The sequence below is a fragment of the Rattus norvegicus genome, chromosome 4, assembly GCF_021556685.1.
Source record: "Rattus norvegicus strain SHRSP/BbbUtx chromosome 4, alternate assembly SHRSP_T2T, whole genome shotgun sequence".
In the NCBI taxonomy this organism is placed as follows: domain Eukaryota; kingdom Metazoa; phylum Chordata; class Mammalia; order Rodentia; family Muridae; genus Rattus; species Rattus norvegicus.
The window spans coordinates 11,026,609-11,047,131 of NC_141537.1; the positions used below are offsets into that span (position 1 = coordinate 11,026,609).

At 46.0% G+C, this 20,523-nt stretch overlaps 1 protein-coding gene across 1 annotated transcript in view; it reads left to right on the top strand.

Moving 5' to 3' along the window:
* The window catches only part of Rheb (Ras homolog, mTORC1 binding), a 40,480-nt gene extending 26,662 nt beyond the window's left edge, over positions 1-13,818 (top strand). Inside the window, exons 3-8 of the mRNA NM_013216.1 lie at positions 1,435-1,502; positions 6,502-6,584; positions 9,176-9,232; positions 9,331-9,378; positions 9,995-10,076; positions 13,325-13,818. Of these exons, the coding sequence (NP_037348.1) occupies positions 1,435-1,502; positions 6,502-6,584; positions 9,176-9,232; positions 9,331-9,378; positions 9,995-10,076; positions 13,325-13,417 (431 nt within the window). The 3' untranslated portion in view covers positions 13,418-13,818. The remainder of the gene's footprint in view (positions 1-1,434; positions 1,503-6,501; positions 6,585-9,175; positions 9,233-9,330; positions 9,379-9,994; positions 10,077-13,324) is intronic.
* The last annotated feature ends 6,705 nt before the right edge of the window (positions 13,819-20,523 follow it).

The following is a 20,523-nucleotide window of genomic DNA, read 5'->3' on the forward strand; positions in this document are numbered from 1 at the left end:
GCTCAGAGTCAGGGACTTGGAGCATCCTCGGCATGTAGAACAGTGCTGCTGGTACAGTCGTACCCAGGAAGTAATTGTAAATAAATGAACCATTGTCTCAGTAACCTTAGCCTGATCAGAACAATTGGATCATACCTCGCAACAACTACAACTGTTTAGTTCTAATTAAGCATAGCTGCGTTTCTGCTCACATAATTTTCATCAAGCTCCCTGACTGACTGATCAAATCTCCTGCAGTGTTAGGTGACTGGAAGTGAGAAGTCAAAGTAAAACTCTTTTATAGAATAAGAGAATGTTCACTGTTTGAATCAGCATCTCACTGTGTAGCTCTAGCAGACCTGCTGTGTAGACCAAGCTGGTCTTAAATCCGTCTGCCTCTTCCTCTGCCTCCCAAATGCTGAGTCTTTAGATGAGTGTGTGGCGCTCTACCAGCGATCAGTGGATTTGTATTGGATATTTCCATCTCGACTTACTCTTGTTCAGTTTCCATCTGGTTGTCGTTGTGAACCTGCCCAGCATCCTTGCTTGCGTGTAGAGCGGGTTAACACTGCCTGGTGGGGTCTCCCTCAGCAACTATGATCCACATGGTATCCTCTGCCTTTCTCTTTGTTGCTTAGTTTTCTGAATAGTTCTATTTGTCGATTGGGTAGTGAAACACATTGGGACTACTTTCTGCTGCAGAGGGATAGCTTCTGTTACTGGGCCTGTATTGTACAAGACAGACAGACAGGAGAGTGGCTGGAGCCACCAACACAAAAAAAAATGTGTTCCACTTTCTTGTGGGGCTGCAGATCTCCAAGTAGCCTCCCTCTAATGTTTGGAAGCCTGTCCCCTTGAAATGCTGAACTGATTTTTCTCATCCTTTTTGGGAAAAAGGCTGTGACAAATTGCCTGGCTCTTTAGACTGAGAAGGATTGGTGGTTCCAGCCGAGAACATCTGTTCCATTGTTGTGCTATCTCAGTAAAGTGTTGCTTTGTTTGCTTGTTTTAATGTTCTGAAGCTTCTTAGCACTTAATGCGAGTTCTTTGTGCTCTGGCATTAGTAGACTTCCTGTGAATTAGGGAAGATCTTTTGTGGTTTTGGTTCATTCTAGACTTCTGACTTTACATAGTGTATTTCCCTTGTTCATAGAGGAAGAAGCACCCTCCACAGAGCAGTCAGATTGTTTTTATAAGATGTGAATTATTGCCTGACTGCAGTTCCTTTGGAAAGCATTCAAGGTTTCCCCGAGCTTGATTTTCTTCAGCAATTCCTACTAGGCTGATGAAGGAAGGAGATATTCTGTACAGTTTGAGGCTTGTTCAATTTCCATTAATGGCAACTTGTGACAAGACTATTAGGGACTTAGTTTGATCACTTGTCATTGTTCAGACTTTTAAGTAATCCAGAGTTAATTTATTTAAACCAGTATTTTATTCTCTTTTTGCTTGTAGCATTCACCAAGCTGATCACAGTAAATGGGCAAGAGTATCATCTTCAGCTTGTAGACACAGCAGGGCAGGTAAGTGACCTCAGAATTTCCTGCGGTGGATCTGATGGGCCTGCCCAGCAGCCCTCTCACACACTCGGGGTCTCAGGCTGTACCCCAGAGTACCTCAGGCTGGTACCGCAGAGTGTTAATGTTCTGTCTGCCTGATCTTTTGTTAAACCACATGGCAGGTCTTGTTAACTGAGGGTTGACAGTCACTACAGAATAATGACACTTTAATTCTATATTAAAAGGATCATATTACTTCCTTCCCTCTGGCCCCCCATAATGTGCATTTTCCTATATTAAGAGAAAAATAGGGTTGGGGATTTAGCTCAGTGGTAGAGCGCTTGCCTAGCGAGCACAAGGCCCTGGGTTCGGTCCCCAGCTCCGGAAAAAAAAAAAAAAAAAAAGAGAAAAATAAAATACTTCTTAGCTGGCAAGAGAGGTAATGCTTATTTCATCATGAGGACTTGAGCCGGGAAACACTAGATTGGTTCGATTGTGTGATGGGCAGATTTAACTGTGGATTTACTTGATGAATGGTTGCCAGAAGTTAAGTTCTTCCACATCCCTCTGCACAAGAAAGAGTGATAGTCGGGTTACTGAGTGCAGCAGTGACGTATGGAATGTCTGCCGGGGCTACAGGCTGGGGACAGAGGAGGAAGAAGTAAGAGTACTCCAGGAACACAAGAGCCTTTGACAGCTGAGCTGCCTTGTTTCCATAGCACCCAGTGCTGCCTTTCCTGGAAACCATTTTGTTAGACTGAGTCTGTCCCTGTTCACTGGAAGGCGGGCGGGGAGTATGATGAGCTGGGCCTCCAGCTCTGACTCTCCCTGCCCATGCAGTGCAGTCACAAAGGTCAGAAGAGCGGGTGCAGGCGAGTGGTCTAATCTCTGCACTGCTGAATGGAGGCGTTTGTATGGGACCTAAAATAATGGGATCTGTTCCATACTTAGAAACTAATTCCTTCTGTTTTATCGTGAAGTAAGCACAGAAGGAGGGTGTGAAGCAGGAAACTGCTGAACAGAGGGGAGTTAGCACTTAGGGAAGCCTGGAGTTCTTGTTCTGGAAGCAAGTAAACCCTGACCGTGTGAGACCTTGAGCTTCTAGAGCACTGTGGCATGCACTTTCCTCCCAGGCCTATGGGGTCGTGGGGAAACAGGCATCAGCAGGGCTCATTAAAACAAGAGATGGCAATGGCATAGACAGCATGCCTCTCTCAGAACTAGTAGGGGGAATCCCTGAAGTAGAAATTTGGTTCAGTTTTGCAGGCTTTGCTTTGTCCTTGTAGTTGAATACAGTTTATTACCTAAATTAAAGACACATTTAATGTGAGGGAGACTGTTACTAATGTTGTTGATAAACCAGGTTTAAACTTAGGGTCCTGGGCAAAGATATTTCGACTAGGACTCTTGACATTACCTTGGCTTCATCTGCTTTTGTATCTTTGGAATCTTTTTTTTTTTTTTTTTTCCTTTTTCTTTTTTTTTGGAGGTGGGGACCGAACCCAGGGCCTTGCGCTTGCTAGGCAAGTGCTGTACCACTGAGCTAAATCCCCAACCCTTGAAATCTTTTTTAAACCCCTAGAAAGTGGGGACTAAGTCTGGAAGCTTTGAGTTGGGTGGGGCATGGTGACACTCAAGAGGTAAAGGCAGATGGATCTCTTGAGTTTTAGGCTTTGAATCTCAGCTATTCTTACTTCTCCAGTGACCTGGAGACAGAGGATGAGTTTTGCTGTGCCCCACTGCTTTCCTGGTATCAGCCTGCACAGGATCATTAGGTTGAAGTTTCTGTAGACTTGATGTGCCTCAGACCAGAGGGTGCTCGTCCCTGCTATTGATAGACATTAAGCAGAGCCAGAGTAGGGTGGTGTGGGGGGATGTCTTCCTGTGGCTCTCTGAATCGACACAGTTCAGGTACATTCTCCTGAGGAAGTGCTTTGCTCTAAACATGAACATACAGTTGGGCGGGCATCAAACAGTTTTTAATAGTCTGATATGCAGATAATAAAAATTGACAGGCTCCTGGCTTGGGGATCATATGTGCTCTGTAGTTCAGAGTAGTACTTACTTGGGTTACTACCGTCATTCTGGTGAGTTCTTTGTTACTAGATAATGCATCCAGAGTTGACTACTTTGAATAATAATTCACACCTTTGCTAATATTAATAATTTGTGTGTAGTTCACAGCAGTAAAACATGGCCTCTCTAGCTGCTGCCATTCTGCCCTTACTCCACAGAAAACTTAGAGACTGAATCTCCTACCTCTGGCTTCGGGTTGATCAGTTCTAGGGGGCGAGGCTGGTACTAAACAGTGAGGGCTGGTGCTTATAGCTACATTCGTTTTACTGTCTGCACATGGGTGTTTGCCTACAGGAATGTCTGTGCACCGCATAAATGCACTACACACAGGCCAGAAGAGGGCATCGGATATGCTGGAACTAGGGATTCAGACAGTTGTGAGTTTGAGAGGCTGAGGCAGGAGGATCTCTAGAGTTAAGGATCATCATGAACAGTATAATAAGACCATATCTCAAAATCATCATCATCATCTAATAAATTTATAAAATAGTCTGCATGTTTAAAAAATGTACACCATAAATAGTCATAATAAATTGCAAGTACTTTTTACTTTATAGTTTATATCAGCACAAACATGATCATATGTTACTTATAACAAGGTCATTCTGAAAAGTAGGACTTTAGGAGATTTGACTGTTGTTGTTAAGGTTGTGTGTGGGGGCTTAGTACTTAAGAGCACCTCAGGCGACCTGAACTTTATGGCCACACTGGTTGGCTCACAACACCTGTAACTCCTGTTCCCGGCATTACCCTCTTCTGACCGCTGCAGGTATCTGCACACATGTGATGCATTTAAACTCAACATACACAAACATACACAAAAATAATAAATCAGCATTTTCTGTTGTTTTTTGTTTTTTAAGAATTATGTATATAGCAGGATATAGGTGGTACACACCATGCCTGTAATCCCAGCACTCTGGAGGCTGAAGTAGGATAGTGAACCTTGTCTCCAAATTAAATAAACGTTTGTCAGGCAGTAGTGGCACACACCTTTAACCCCAGTACTCCAGAGGCAAAGGCAGGTGGATCTCTGTCAGTTCGAGGCCAGCTAGGGATACCCAGAGAAACCTTGTTTTGGAAAACCAAAATAGTAGTAAAATAAGTGAGCACATAGTACCTGGCTTTAGACTACAGTCTTCCTAAGCCTCCAGCACTGCTGCGGCAGTGAGGTCCCGGTGCAGTGGGTGTCACTAGGCAGTGGGGATTTTCCAGATCAGCTATAATCTCTTGGGACCACATTGTTGAGGGGTTCATTGTTGGTCAGATCAGTATAGATAGACAGTACGCACACTACACGACTGTCGTTGTGGCTTAATTGCCCAGCCGAAGAGAAGGATGAGTGTGCTTAATGCAGCTTGCTTACTTTGAGTTTTCAGGAGACATTTTGGATTGGCCTGATTTTGAGGTGAGACATGCTTGGCACTAACCTATATACTCCTGATGCTAAAGAAGGGCTGGAAGATCAGGACTTCAAATTAGTCGTTGGCAGCATAGCATATTTGAATGAGGCCAGCCTGAGCTACATCGAAACCCTATCTCAAAACAAAGACAAGAGATTTAGAAAAATATATTTTAAAACTATAGATAGATCTATTTGACAGTTATAATGTAACCAATTTTATCATTAAAAATCATGCTTTAGCAGACTGTGGTAGCACACACTTTTAATTCCAGTACTCAGGAAGCAGAGGCAGGCAGATCTCTGAGTTCGAGGACAGCCAGGGCTATACAGAAAAACCGTTTTGAAACCCCCCCAAAAAATATCGTGTTTTAAATATTTATAGTTTAAAAATTAAATTTTATTAGAATATAGTAAGGCATAACACTGTATTATACCATTATAATACACAAAGAACATGTAAATATGGTATTGTATTTTTTCTCTTTTTATCAAAAAAAAAAAAAAGATAGACTTCTACCACGGAACTTACTTCTTAAGCACATGGCCCCTGGTGACCACATGGCAAGCAGCTGTAGACTGAACCATAATTATTGACCTGTTAGGTTGTCAGTAGTGCTTCTACAGTGGTGCTGCCGTGAACATCCCAGTTTATCATTATAACTGATGACTAGTGTGTGTGGAAGGAATGTTGTGTGTCAGTGTGTGGGTTAGTAGGTGTGGACACAGGTAAGGACCAGAGGTTGGTGGTGTGTGTCTTCCTCCATTGTCCTTGACTTTGCCTTTTAGACTCAGTTTCTTACTGAACCCCCCACTCATGGAGTTGGTGTGACAGACTGGCCAGTGAGCCAGTGATCTGCCTGTCTGCACACAGGCCGGCCGGCACTGCTTACTCTTCACGCAGGCTTCTGGGAATCTCTCCTCTGTCCCTCAAGCTCTACGAGGCAAGCACTTTGCTGCCAGCCACTTTTATCTAAGTCTTCACTCCTGTATAGAGTACAGTTCTGCTCAAGTACAAACTGAGCGATCGCAGGGAATCTAAAGGCTCTGTGCTCGCGTTTGCAGTTCGTGCTGCTCTCCACCTTTGCTGCTTTTGAGGGCACTGTAGTTTGTACCTCATTCCCGTGCATGACCGCATCTTTTTACATTTTCCAGTCACTATTCATGAGCCAGGACGAGCTGTTACTGTAGCTTTAGGGGTTTGTTCAAGTGCCTGCAGAATCGTTCCTTTATTAAAAACTCATTTTTATTAGTCTGTTCACATGTTAACTTAGCAGTAATTATTGACTGTCCCATGACCCTGCATATTTTCATTGAAGACCTTGACACAGTCTTTTGGGAATGTTGAATTTTCCTTCATATATCAAACACACCCCCAACATTCTTTTTCTTTTTCTTCCAGGCAGGTTCTTGTATAGCTCTATCTGGCATAACATTTTTTCCTTTGGTTTAATCTCTTTAAATAATACATGAAAAACTTGGGATAAAGATTGTTTACGCTGCTTGATGAAGACTACTCAAATGTAATTAATTTTTTCCCCACAGGATGAATATTCCATTTTTCCTCAGACATACTCCATAGATATTAATGGTTATATTCTTGTGTATTCTGTTACATCAATCAAAAGGTAAGACTCTAGCAGTTTGCTTGAGTTTTTACTATACATAGACCCTTTTAAAAGATTATGCTAGAATTAATAGTAACAGTTAGAATTGATTACTACACTGAATGTCTTCAGTGTTTTTTGTTTTTTGTTTTTTCCTTGTGAAGCAATCTATTTATTATAGGGATAGAGTCCTCAGTGCATTCCGTCACACTGATAGAATAAAATCTGCTTTCTTACTTGAATGTGAACTGAGCTTTTCTGGTATGTAAATGGGAAATAGTAAATTGGTTTTGTTTTGTGTGTTTTGCTATATTAATATGGAATTGACTTAGCAATATAATTTAGGGACTTGAGTTTGTTTGAATGCTTTCTCATGTGGATTTATGAAACGAGACCTTTGAGTAATAAGGTTTCACTGACTGAAATGCAGCCACTGCTTTGTTAATGAGAATTAATTCTGGTTCTTTTAAGCAACACATTTGTTAGCAGGGATGGCATCCATTGTCAGAAAAAGGAGTGGTCTGTTGCAGCAGACAAAGCAGATGTGGCCGAGCACACAAGTAGAGCTCATGACAGTGGGAGCAGCTTGTCTTTGAAGGTTCATAGAAATGCCAGTGTTGGTAGAAGTTTGATGGCTAGCTGGGATCTTTTCAGTGTGAGAAATGTTAGTCTGTCACCCTGTCTGCCTTTTAATGATGTGTTACTGATGCTGGGAGGCAGCTCTGTTGATAAAATATTTCCACTGTCCAAGCATGAGGGCCTGAGTTTGGACCTACAGCACCCATGTAAAAGCCAGGCATGATGGCCTGTGCTGAAATCTCTGCTTCCAGACAGAAGGATCCCTGGGGCTGGGTAGCCAGCTAGTCCAGCCAGTCAGCAAGCTCCAGCTTCAGTAAGAACCTGTCTCAAAGAATCAGAGTGACTAAGGAAGGCACCTTAGGTCAACCTTACTGCATACCTACCCATGCACACATAAAGAAAATAATTGTAAAACAGCCCGCCACTGACTGTGTCCATAAGAAACCCTCTTCAGATACCTTGTTTCTCACCTCTGTAGAGAGAAATTAAACACACAGCTGCTAAAGGAACTTGCCCAGGGCTGCAGAGGCTCTATGTGACACTGACTAGTTGCCAGTCAAGGCCAGCTATCTAGTTGAGCTTGACTGCAGGGATGGAATCAGCTCAAATTTAACAAAATAGAAAGTTCAGATCCTTACTGGCCCTACCTAGCAACATTTCAACTGTTCAGTTAGCCTTATTGGGCAGGGCCTAGGCCCTTAATCACTACACACTGTTGGTAACAGAAATTTGTTTCCTCCTCCTCCATGTATATGTCTGCCCAACTGCATCCATGGCAGGACTCCTACCTTGAAGTGTTGGTGTGTCACTGGAAACCAGGTTCTCTGAACAGACCCTTTGCTGCTAGTCCCTGCTTATACCTGAGTTAAAACAAACCTGGCCAGCTCCACATCCTGGGAAACAGTTGGAGAAATGTAGAAATAGCTCTAGGGGATACCCAAAAATATACTATAAACATTGCACTAATCTGTGTTTTATGTTTTAGTTTTGTTCTGTTTGCTTTTTCTTTCACTAAATCATTAAATCATCTTTTTCACTCTCTACTATTTAGGACTTTTTTTTTTTTAAGCAGAGTCTCATTATGTAGCTTTGACACTCCTGAAACACACTGTATAGAGCAGTTTAGCCTCAGACTCATGGAGATCCACCTACCTCTGCCTCGGGAGTGCTGGGACTAAAGGTGTGCCACCATGCCCAGCTGATAAATGGTCTGACCATGTAGCCCTATCTGTCCTGAAACTCACATGTAGACCAGGCTGCCCTCCCACTCACCTGCCTCTGCCTCTGAAGAGCTAGGCTTAAAAGTGACTGCAGAAAGGAGTCGGGTTCTGGGCAGCCTTACAAGTAATACAGTGTGTGCTGGTTGATGCTCGTACCAGGCTGAAGGAGAATGGGAATGGCTGGTGTCTATTAGCCAGCGGTCAGAGGTGTGAGGGATCCCACTGCGGCAGGTTTTTAGGCTAATCTTTGTGACATGTTCAGTGATTGTATCAGGATGATACCATCTGCTGTGGCCAGAGATGGAGGTTGGCACTGTAGTAGTGGAAAGCAGTCACTGTGGATGTGGATGATCATAAAAATCAAGAGGTTGGCATCACCCAGTGGATAATGGTACTTAGAAAAGGAAGGGGAACCAAGTGTGGTATACATGTCTCTCTAACCCCAGCACGGTGGACATAGGGGCAGACAGAACTGGCTAAGCTAGCCAGGGCTATACCTTGAGACTGCCTCAAAAAAGGGGTGGGAGTGTTGGGGGAACAGGGCTGATCACTGGGGCACACCACCTCAGAAGACCTTCTTCCGATTTGCAGTCAAACATTCTGTTCTTTGATAGATGCAGTTTGGGGGTCCAGTAGGTGCTGTGGTTTGTGGGCCCAGTGCTAGACCTAAGAGTAAGTGTAAGACGTAGAGTAGTCACAGTACAAATCCTGAGTGTCCTATGGGAAGAGATCTGTGGTATATGTTTTCCTCCTGTAAATGTAAGTTTTTTAATTTCTCCATTACAATGATGTTCCATGCTTTTTGTCTTGTAGCTTTGAAGTAATTAAAGTTATCCACGGCAAGCTGTTGGACATGGTGGGGAAAGTGCAGTAAGTAGCACAGTCGCTGTGTCTAGAAGGGTGTGCGAGCATCTCCTACAGTGGGAACACTGAGGCTCACTCACCTGTCTCGTCTTCTCTCCTCATAGGATACCGATTATGTTAGTCGGAAATAAGAAGGACCTGCATATGGAAAGGTGTGTAGCTCTTAAGTCCAAAAAGATTTAGTCACCAAAATGCCAAAAATTCTGTTCTCATGGTTGCCAGAAGTACAGCAGAAGCAATGTGCAGGGTAAATGCCACACTGGTTTAGAACAAGGAGCAAACTGGGAAACTGTCTTGGGTTAGTTAGCATGACAGGTATTATTCGGTTTTCACACAGTGCCCTTGCACACTCGTTGTGATGAGCAGGGGCAGGAACACCATGTCCACGGAGCTGAGAATAGCCTGGGTTGGTGGTGCTCAGGTAAACAGGTGAGCTATGACCCTGGTGGGATTTACCCTGGCCTTGCAGTGTTTAAAACCTTGCTGTGGCCAGCAGATTGAGGTTGGGTCTGCAGTAGTGGGAAGCAGTCACATTTCTGAACCTGCAAGACTTGTCAGCACATAGATGTCAGCACATAGACGACTCGAGGCTTGTCTGTTGGGTTCCAGCCATGCAGAATTAAGTGCTCCCTCATCGCTTCCTGATAATGTAGAGCACATGGTTCTACTTACAGGAAAGTTGATCGAAGTGTGGGGCCTGTTTGCTGAATTAGTCACAGCTTTTTAAATGACAGAGAACAAAGAATCAGGACTTTCTTCTCTCTTTAGGGTGATCAGTTATGAAGAAGGAAAGGCTTTGGCAGAATCTTGGAATGCAGCTTTTTTGGAATCTTCTGCAAAAGAAAATCAGGTGTGTAGTTCCTAAAATTAACTAAACGTCATTCTCATTAGTTACCAGCATATATTCCTTCAGTCGGCGTCTTACCTGTCATTTTTAATCCTGCTCATTTAACCATCTGCCATTTCTAACGCCAACTTTGGAGTGTTTTAGAAAGCTACTAATAATTTCTGAGTTTTGTAAACACTCTGCTCTGGTAGGCCTAGAAGGCCTGTTGAGAGGGCGTTTTGTTGAGAGGATATTTGCTCCTGGGACTGTCGCCATAGGCAGGACAGAGGGAAGACACAGACAAGGAGACCTAACTGTGACTGTGTCCCTTACAGTGCAGAGGGGTCAGATGCATGGTTTTGATTTTATAAATGATTCCTTTTATTGTAAGTAATACACTGGCCTACTTCTTGGCTCCTTTGCACAGTCCACAATTCAGACAGACAAAGCTGGGTGAGTGGGAGGGACAGGAAGGTGGCGGCATGCACCTGACTCAGGCCTGGCCCTTCCTTGTGGGCCTGGCAAAGGCAGAGAAAGCCCGTGGGATGAGGAATACTTAGAGCACAGCAGGCACGGGGCTGTTAGGAGACTGCCCTGCAGAACCTTTGGGCCTAGGCCAGCCTGGGATGGATTCATCGGTAAGAAAAAAGAAGTTAACAGCTTGGCCCCGAGGACGCTGAGCCAACACGTCACAGTTTGTGGCACAAAGCGGGGAATTTTTTTCTTTGGAGTGCAGGATTTGTTAGCTTACTTTTTTTTTTTTGGTTCTTTTTTTCGGAGCTGGGGACCGAACCCAGTGTTAGCTCACTTTTAAGTTCATTTTAGAAACATTCCCCATGGGAGTGGCAGCTGGCTCTGTAATGCAGAGTCTGAACCTGTGGTAAGCAGAGTTGCCTTACAACTTGCAAGCCCACCAAGCTCTGTTTTCTCTTGAGGTTGCATGGTTATTTTAGCACAGAAATTAAGTGTTATTTTGTTCCCAGTTTCAGCCCTGTGACTATCCCTTTAAGGGGTGTGTTGTCTCCGCGAGAGAGCGCCACTGAACTCTGCTTGTTTTTATTCATAGCTTCAGTTTAAACTTGTTCTTTTGCCCAGACCTGTGGTATCTGATTCCTCCACTCCCTTACTTTTTTCCTTCCCCTTTGCTGCCTGGCCTTCCTTGGGTAGACCACACGCTTCAGCCTCCTAGAGCATGCTCAAGTCCTTAGCATGTGGCAGCCTGTGCTCTGCCTTCCAGTCACATACACAGACCTCTACTGCTTCTTCAAGCACAGGGAGGACACTGCTTAAGCTTAAAATGTCCTGCCCCCATTGTCTGCTTGCATCCTCTGGTAGTTCATAGTAGTTAAGTTTCATTGTGGGGCCTGTTTGATCTACCACTAAGATGACTTTACCTCTCTGAGGAATCTCCAGGCCAAGGAGCCAAGCGTCTGTTTGAACCCTTTCTGTGCCTTTCCCATGAGGAAATTCCTCAGCCTCAAGGTCTTCACTCAGGTTTCACACTTCCTGGGCTCCTTGATGCACCCAGCTGAATTGAATGGTCCCGTCTTCCCTCTGAAGCACTCATTGATATCTGAGGTGGGCTCACTTGACCTTTATGCCCTCCTGTTGATCCAGCTCAGATGTCCAAGTCCTCTGTTTGAATCAGCTCAGCTGGGAAACAGACAGTGAAGTCCAGATAGCAAGAAGGAGGTTAGCACTAATGGGGCCTGTACTGGGAATTGAATGCTTGTCTCCTCTGTTCTCAAAAGTATCTGTTGAACCATCTCATTTTAGAAATAAGAAATCTAGAAAAGTTGAGAACTTGAGGATCTCTAACTCACGGTATAGGCAGAAGAACTAGTTTCAGACCCATCCACAGCCTGGCCTTTTCCTCAGAATCACATTCTGATAAGCAGGGAAGGAAGTGGCCTTACTTCAAGAGAGAGGAGCGCTGTGCTGGCTTGTACTTCGTCAGATGGTAGACTTGGTCACTGCGCATGGGAGCAGAGGGTGTGCATGGCTGTGGTGGTGAGCATGGTGTTCTCTTGTGAAGGCAGCGTCTGTTTTCCAGTGAACTAGAGAACAAGTGACCAACCATGAGCCAGGGTCAGTGAGGTGGGAGGGCCAGGTACCTCTGGACGACTGGAGCTCGGTAACCTGATTCACATCAAGGGTTCCTGTCATGCTCCTGTAACAGGTCCATGCTCCCCTGGGCTGAGCAGTGCGCACATGCTGGTGGATGCCTGCTGAGCAAGTGGGTTCAGTGCTGTGAGACCGAAAGCTGACCTAGAGAAGAGAAAGTGGTTAGCCTTAGAGCAGGACAGGAGGACTGTCAGCAGAGCCAGACACCAGCTCTGCCAGATTGAGCCTTATGGACTCTCCAAGCTAATGGATACCTATGTTGGGACACGTAAAGTAGATATTAGAGTGAGTTGACTCCTGATAGTGAGGTGGCCTGAGCCAGGTCCTGCCTTCTAAAAACAATAGCCTTTAATTTCCATAATCAAAGTTCTTGTATTTAAAGGACAGAGACTGATAGTTCTCATTACCCTTCAGAAAAAAGGAGATCTTTTTTTTTTTCTTCTTTTTTTTTTTTTTCTTTTTTTCGGAGCTGGGGACCAAACCCAGGGCCTTGCGCTTGCTAGGCAAACGCTCTGCCACTGAGCTAAATCCCCAACCCCAAAGGAGATCTTTCTAAAGTTGCCAGAGGAGTTTGACTGCAGGACTAAGATTGGGTTGAAATCACTAGAGGAGACCAAGACTGGGAGGAACTAGACTAGACGGGTTTGTAATTGGTGGCATGGTGCACAGGAGGACTAGCTGTGGATGATGGAGAGCTTGCAGCATCTGTAGATGCAGCCCAGAGAAACACAGAATGTAGTCAGACTTGAAGTTTGGGGGCGCCAAGAGAAGTGTGGTCTGCAGGAGCAGGATGGGCAAGAAGAGCACCTCCCCTGTTGGAGGCCTGGGGTACCAAAGGTCCTAGGAGAAAGGGACCCTGTAGGAGCTGCAGAGGGTACAAGAGAAAGGCCAGAGTAGAGCTGGACCAACTATCCAGGGAGCATCGTAGAGCATGGGGCAGAGAGCATGAGGCCAAGCAGAGTGGGAGCTGGTGCTGGTCGCTGTGACAAAGGAAGGTCCCGGGCCTTATGGGTCTTCTAGGGACCTTCTGGTCCCCATATGGCCCTGAAGAACAGATGGGTGCCTGCCCTTCTCAGTCTTGTTGGTTGTGAACAGCTATCAGAGTCTACTGAGAACTAACCCTGTCGCTGCTCTTAACTTCTCTTCAGACTGCTGTGGATGTTTTTAGAAGGATAATTTTGGAAGCAGAAAAGATTGACGGAGCGGCTTCACAAGGGAAGTCTTCGTGCTCGGTGATGTGACGCGCCTGCTGCAGAGCCTGAGTGTATTCCACCTGAGGAAGCAAGCTGCCTGTCATCCTTGAAGATAAAACTAGGCTTCTGTTTTCTTCTGTTAACCTGAACGATGTCATTTGGGTCAGAGGTCCTCCCCTCTCAGATTATGTTAACGTCTGACTCTGTCCAAATGAGTTCACTTCCATTTTCAAATTTTAAACAATCATATTTTCAATTTATATATTGTATTTCTTAATATTATGACCAAGAATTTTATCGGCATTAATTTTTCAGTGTAGTTTGTTGTTTAAAATAATGTAATCATCAAAATGATACACGTTACACTACTATTAGCTAGGCTTCAGTCTATCAGTGTTTATCTCCTTGTGTTAAATGTATACTTGTAAATAAAGTAGCTGCAAACCTTAGTCCTTCAGTCTATCAGTGTTTATCTCATTGTGTTAAATGTATACTTGTAAATAAAGTAGCTGTAAACCTTAGTCCTCCGTGCTGCTGCTCAATGTGGTTTTAAACCATGTTGGGATGGGGCATGCTGGTGCACACCCTTTGTTTTTGTTTTGTTTGCTTTTTCAAGACACAGTTTCTATGTGTAACAGCACTGACTGTCCTAGAACTCACTCTGTAGACCAGGCTATCCTTGAACTTACGAGATCCACTTGCATCTGCCTCCAAAGTTCTGGGATTAAAGGCGTGTGCCACCACTGCCACACTATACAGTATTCACAGTCTTCAGACACACCAGAAGAGGGCCTCAGATCTCATTACAGATGGTTCTGAGCCATGTTCTTGTTGGGATTTGAACTCAGGACCTCTGGAAGAGCAGTCCGTGCTCTTAACCAATGACCCATCTCTTCAGTCCATGATTCTATAATCCCAACTCTTTTTTCCCACATGACCACAAACACCTCTAACAAATTCCTCTGACATCTTCATGTTCTCTCCTGCACCTATTTATTGCCTCCTATTGGAATCTTAACTCTTGTCTTTATCTTCTGTGGTAACTAGTTGCATTGAGTCTGTGAGTGCAGGAGCCATGTCCTCTTTCGTAGACAGTATCTCACAGCACTCCTGTCCTCCTCGTAGACAGTATCTCACAGCGTTCCTGTCCTCATAGACAGTATCTCACAGCACTCCTGTCCTCATAGACAGTATCTCACAGCGCTCCTGTACTCCTCATAGACAGTATCTCACAGCGCTCTTGTCCTCCTCATAGACAGTATCTCACAGCGCTCCTGTCCTCCTCATAGACAGTATCTCACAGCGCTCCTGTCCACCTCATGGACAGTATCTCACAGTGCTCCTGTCCTCATAGACAGTATCTCACAGCGCTCCTGTCCTCCTCATAGACACTATCTCACAACACTCCTGTCCTAGTAGACAGTATCTCACATCGCTCCTGTCCTCATAGACAGTATCTCACAGCGCTCCAGTCCTCATAGACAGTATCTCACAACACTCCTGTCCTCCTCATAGACAGTATCTCACAGCACTCCTGTCCTCATAGACAGTATCTCACAGCGCTCCTGTCCTCATAGACAGTATCTCACAGCACTCCTGTCCTCATAGTATCTCACACCACTCCTGTCCTCATAGACAGTATCTCACAGGGCTCCTGTCCTAATAGACAGTATCTCACAGCGCTCCAGTCCTCATAGACAGTATCTCACAGCGCTCCTGTCCTCCTCATAGACATTATCTCACAGCGCTCCTGTCCTCATAGACAGTATCTCACAGCACTCCTGTCCTCCTCATAGACAGTATCTCACAGCGCTCCTGTCCTCCTCATAGACAGTATCTCACAGCACTCCTGTCCTCCTCATAGACAGTATCTCACAGCACTCCTGTCCTCATAGACAGTATCTGACAGCACTCCTGTCCTCATAGACAGTATCTCACAGCACTCCTGTCCTCCTCATAGACAGTATCTCACAGCGCTGCTGTCCTCATAAACAGTATCTCACAGCACTCCTGTCCTCCTCATAGACAGTAACTCACAGCACTCCTGTCCTCATAGACAGTATCTGACAGCACTCCTGTCCTCATAGACAGTATCTCACAGCACTCCTGTCCTCCTCATAGACAGTAACTCACAGTGCTCCTGTCCTCATAGACAGTATCTCACAGCACTCCTGTCCTCATAGACAGTATCTCACAGCACTCCTGTCCTCCTCATACACAGTATCTCACAGCACTCCTGTCCTTATAGACTGTATCTCACAGCGCTCCTGTCCTCCTCATAGACAGTATCTCACAGCGCTCCTGTCCTCATAGACAATATCTCACAGCGCTCCTGTCCTCATAGACAGTATCTCACAGCGCTCCTGTCCTCCTCATAGACAGTATCTCACAGCGCTCCTGTCCTCATCGACAGTATCTCACAGCACTCCTGTCCTCCTAGTAGACAGTATCTCACAGCACTCCTGTCCTCATAGACAGTATCTCACAGCATTCCTGTGCTCCTAGTAGACAGTATCTCACAGCACTCCTGTCCTAGTAGACAGTATCTCACAGCGCTCCTGTCCTCATAGACAGTACCTCACAGGGCTGCTGGCCTTATAGACAGTATCTCACAGCGCTCCTGTCCTCCTCATAGAGAGTATCTCACAGCGCTCCTGTCCTCCTCATAGATAGTATCTCACAGCGCTCCTGTCCTCATAGACAATATCTCACAGCACTCCTGTCCTCCTCATAGACAGTATCTCACAGCGCTCCTGTCCTCATAGACAGTATCTCACAGCGCTCCTGTCCTCATAGACAGTATCTCACAGCACTCCTGTCCTCCTCATAGACAGTATCTCACAGCGCTCCTGTCCTAATAGACAGTATCTCACAGCACTCCTGTCCTCATACACAGTATCTCACAGCACTCCTGTCTTCATAGACAGTATCTCACAGGGCTCCTGTCCTCATAGACAGTATCTCACACCACTCCTGTCCTCATAGACAGTATCTCACAGCGCTCCTGTCCTCATAGACAGTATCTCACAGCGCTCCTGTCCTCATAGACAGATCTCACAGCACTCCTGTCCTCCTCATAGACAGTATCTCACAGCGCTCCTGTCCTCATAGACAGTATCTCACAGCACTCCTGTCCTCATAGAAAGTATCTCACAGCACTCCTGTCCTCCTCATACACAGTATCTCACAGCACTCCTGTCCTCAGAGACAGTATCTCACAGCGCTCCTGTCCTCCTCATAGACAGTATCTCACAGCGCTCTTGTCCTCATAGACAGTATCTCACAGCACTCCTGTCCTCATAGACAGTATCTCACAGCGCTCCTGTCCTAGTAGACAGTATCCCACAGCACACCTGTACTCCTCATAGACAGTATCTCACAGCGCTCCTGTCCTCATAGACAGTATCTCACAGCACTCCTGTCCTCATAGACAGTATCTCACAGCACTCCTGTCCTCCTCATACACAGTATCTCACAGCACTCCTGTCCTCAGAGACAGTATCTCACAGCGCTCCTGTCCTCCTCATAGACAGTATCTCACAGCGCTCATGTCCTCATAAAGAGTATCTCACAACACTCCTGTCCTCATAGACAGTATCTCACAGCACTCCTGTCCTCCTCATAGACAGTAACTCACAGTGCTCCTGTCCTCATAGACAGTATCTCACAGCACTCCTGTCCTCATAGACAGTATCTCACAGCACTCCTGTCCTCCTCATAGACAGTATCTCACAGCACTCCTGTCCTTATAGACTGTATCTCACAGCGCTCCTGTCCTCCTCATAGACAGTATCTCACAGCGCTCCTGTCCTCATAGACAATATCTCACAGCGCTCCTGTCCTCATAGACAGTATCTCACAGCGCTCCTGTCCTCCTCATAGACAGTATCTCACAGCGCTCCTGTCCTCATCGACAGTATCTCACAGCACTCCTGTCCTCATAGACAGTATCTCACAGCATTCCTGTCCTCCTAGTAGACAGTATCTCACAGCACTCCTGTCCTCATAGACAGTATCTCACAACATTCCTGTCCTCCTAGTAGACAGTATCTCACAGCACTCCTGTCCTAGTAGACAGTATCTCACAGCACTCCTGTCCTAGTAGACAGTATCTCACAGCGCTCCTGTCCTCAAAGACAGTACCTCACAGGGCTGCTGTCCTTATAGACAGTATCTCACAGCGCTCCTGTCCTCCTCATAGAGAGTATCTCACAGCGCTCCTGTCCTCCTCATAGATAGTATCTCACAGCGCTCCTGTCCTCATAGACAATATCTCACAGCACTCCTGTCCTCCTCATAGACAGTATCTCACAGCGCTCCTGTCCTCATAGACAGTATCTCACAGCGCTCCTGTCCTCATAGACAGTATCTCACAGCACTCCTGTCCTCCTCATAGACAGTATCTCACAGCGCTCCTGTCCTAATAGACAGTATCTCACAGCACTCCTGTCCTCATACACAGTATCTCACAGCACTCCTGTCTTCATAGACAGTATCTCACAGGGCTCCTGTCCTCATAGACAGTATCTCACACCACTCCTGTCCTCATAGACAGTATCTCACAGCGCTCCTGTCCTCATAGACAGTATCTCACAGCGCTCCTGTCCTCATAGACAGATCTCACAGCACTCCTGTCCTCCTCATAGACAGTATCTCACAGCGCTCCTGTCCTCATAGACAGTATCTCACAGCACTCCTGTCCTCATAGAAAGTATCTCACAGCACTCCTGTCCTCCTCATACACAGTATCTCACAGCACTCCTGTCCTCAGAGACAGTATCTCACAGCGCTCCTGTCCTCCTCATAGACAGTATCTCACAGCGCTCATGTCCTCCTCATAGACAGTATCTCACAGCGCTCCTGTCCTCATAGACATGATCTCACAGCACTCCTGTCCTCCTCATAGACAGTATCTCACAGCACTCCTGTCCTCATAGACAGTATCTCACAGCGCTCCTGTCCTAGAAGACAGTATCTCACAGCACTCCTGTCCTCCTAGTAGACAGTATCTCACAGCACTCCTGTCCTCATAGACAGTATCTCACAGCATTCCTGTCCTCCTAGTAGACAGTATCTCACAACACTCCTGTCCTAGTAGACAGTATCTCACAGCGCTCCTGTCCTTATAGACAGTATCTGACAGCGCTCCAGTCCTCCTCATAGACAGTATCTCACAACACTCCTGTCTTCATAGACAGTATCTCACAGGGCTCCTGTCCTCATAGACAGTATCTCACACCACTCCTGTCCTCATAGACAGTATCTCACAGCGCTCCTGTCCTCATAGACAGTATCTCAAAGCGCTCCTTTCCTCATAGACAGTATCTCACAGCACTCCTGTCCTCCTCATAGACAGTATCTCACAGCGCTCCTGTCCTCATAGACAGATCTCACAGCACTCCTGTCCTCCTCATAGACAGTATCTCACAGCGCTCCTGTCCTCATAGACAGTATCTCACAGCACTCCTGTCCTCATAGAAAGTATCTCACAGCACTCCTGTCCTCCTCATACACAGTATCTCACAGCACTCCTGTCCTCAGAGACAGTATCTCACAGCGCTCCTGTCCTCCTCATAGACAGTATCTCACAGCGCTCTTGTCCTCATAGACAGTATCTCACAGCACTCCTGTCCTCATAGACAGTATCTCACAGCGCTCCTGTCCTAGTAGACAGTATCTCAAAGCACACCTGTCCTCATAGACAGTATCTCACAGCACTCCTGTCCTCCTCATACACAGTATCTCACAGCACTCCTGTCCTCATAGACAGTATCTCACAGCGCTCCTGTCCTAGTAGACAGTATCTCAAAGCACACCTGTACTCCTCATAGACAGTATCTCACAGCGCTCCTGTCCTCATAGACAGTATCTCACAGGGCTGCTGTCCTTATAGACAGTATCTCACAGCGCTCCTGTCCTCCTCATAGAGAGTATCTCACAGCGCTCCTGTCCTCCTCATAGATAGTATCTCACAGCGCTCCTGTCCTCATAGACAATATCTCACAGCACTCCTGTCCTCCTCATAGACAGTATCTCACAGCGCTCCTGTCCTCATAGACAGTATCTCACAGCGCTCCTGTCCTCATAGACAGTATCTCACAGCACTCCTGTCCTCCTCATAGACAGTATCTCACAGCGCTCCTGTCCTAATAGACAGTATCTCACAGCACTCCTGTCCTCATACACAGTATCTCACAGGACTCCTGTCTTCATAGACAGTATCTCACAGGGCTCCTGTCCTCATAGACAGTATCTCACACCACTCCTGTCCTCATAGACAGTATCTCACAGCGCTCCTGTCCTCATAGACAGTATCTCACAGCGCTCCTGTCCTCATAGACAGATCTCACAGCACTCCTGTCCTCCTCATAGACAGTATCTCACAGCGCTCCTGTCCTCATAGACAGTATCTCACAGCACACCTGTCCTCATAGAAAGTATCTCACAGCACTCCTGTCCTCCTCATACACAGTATCTCACAGCACTCCTGTCCTCAGAGACAGTATCTCACAGCGCTCCTGTCCGCCTCATAGACAGTATCTCACAGCGCTCATGTCCTCCTCATAGACAGTATCTCACAGCGCTTCTGTCCTCCTCATAGACAGTATCTCACAGCACTCCTGTCCTCCTCATAGACAGTATCTCACAGCGCTCCTGTCCTCCTCATAGACAGTATCTCACAGCACTCCTGTCCTCATAGACAGTATCTCACAACATTCCTGTCCTCCTAGTAGACAGTATCTCACAGCACTCCTGTCCTAGTAGACAGTATCTCACAGCACTCCTGTCCTAGTAGACAGTATCTAACAGCGCTCCTGTCCTCAAAGACAGTACCTCACAGGGCTGCTGTCCTTATAGACAGTATCTCACAGCGCTCCTGTCCTCCTCATAGAGAGTATCTCACAGCGCTCCTGTCCTCCTCATAGATAGTATCTCACAGCGCTCCTGTCCTCATAGACAATATCTCACAGCACTCCTGTCCTCCTCATAGACAGTATCTCACACCACTCCAGTCCTCATAGACAGTATCTCACAGCGCTCCTGTCCTCATAGACAGTATCTCACAGCGCTCCTGTCCTCATAGACAGATCTCACAGCACTCCTGTCCTCCTCATAGACAGTATCTCACAGCGCTCCTGTCCTCATAGACAGTA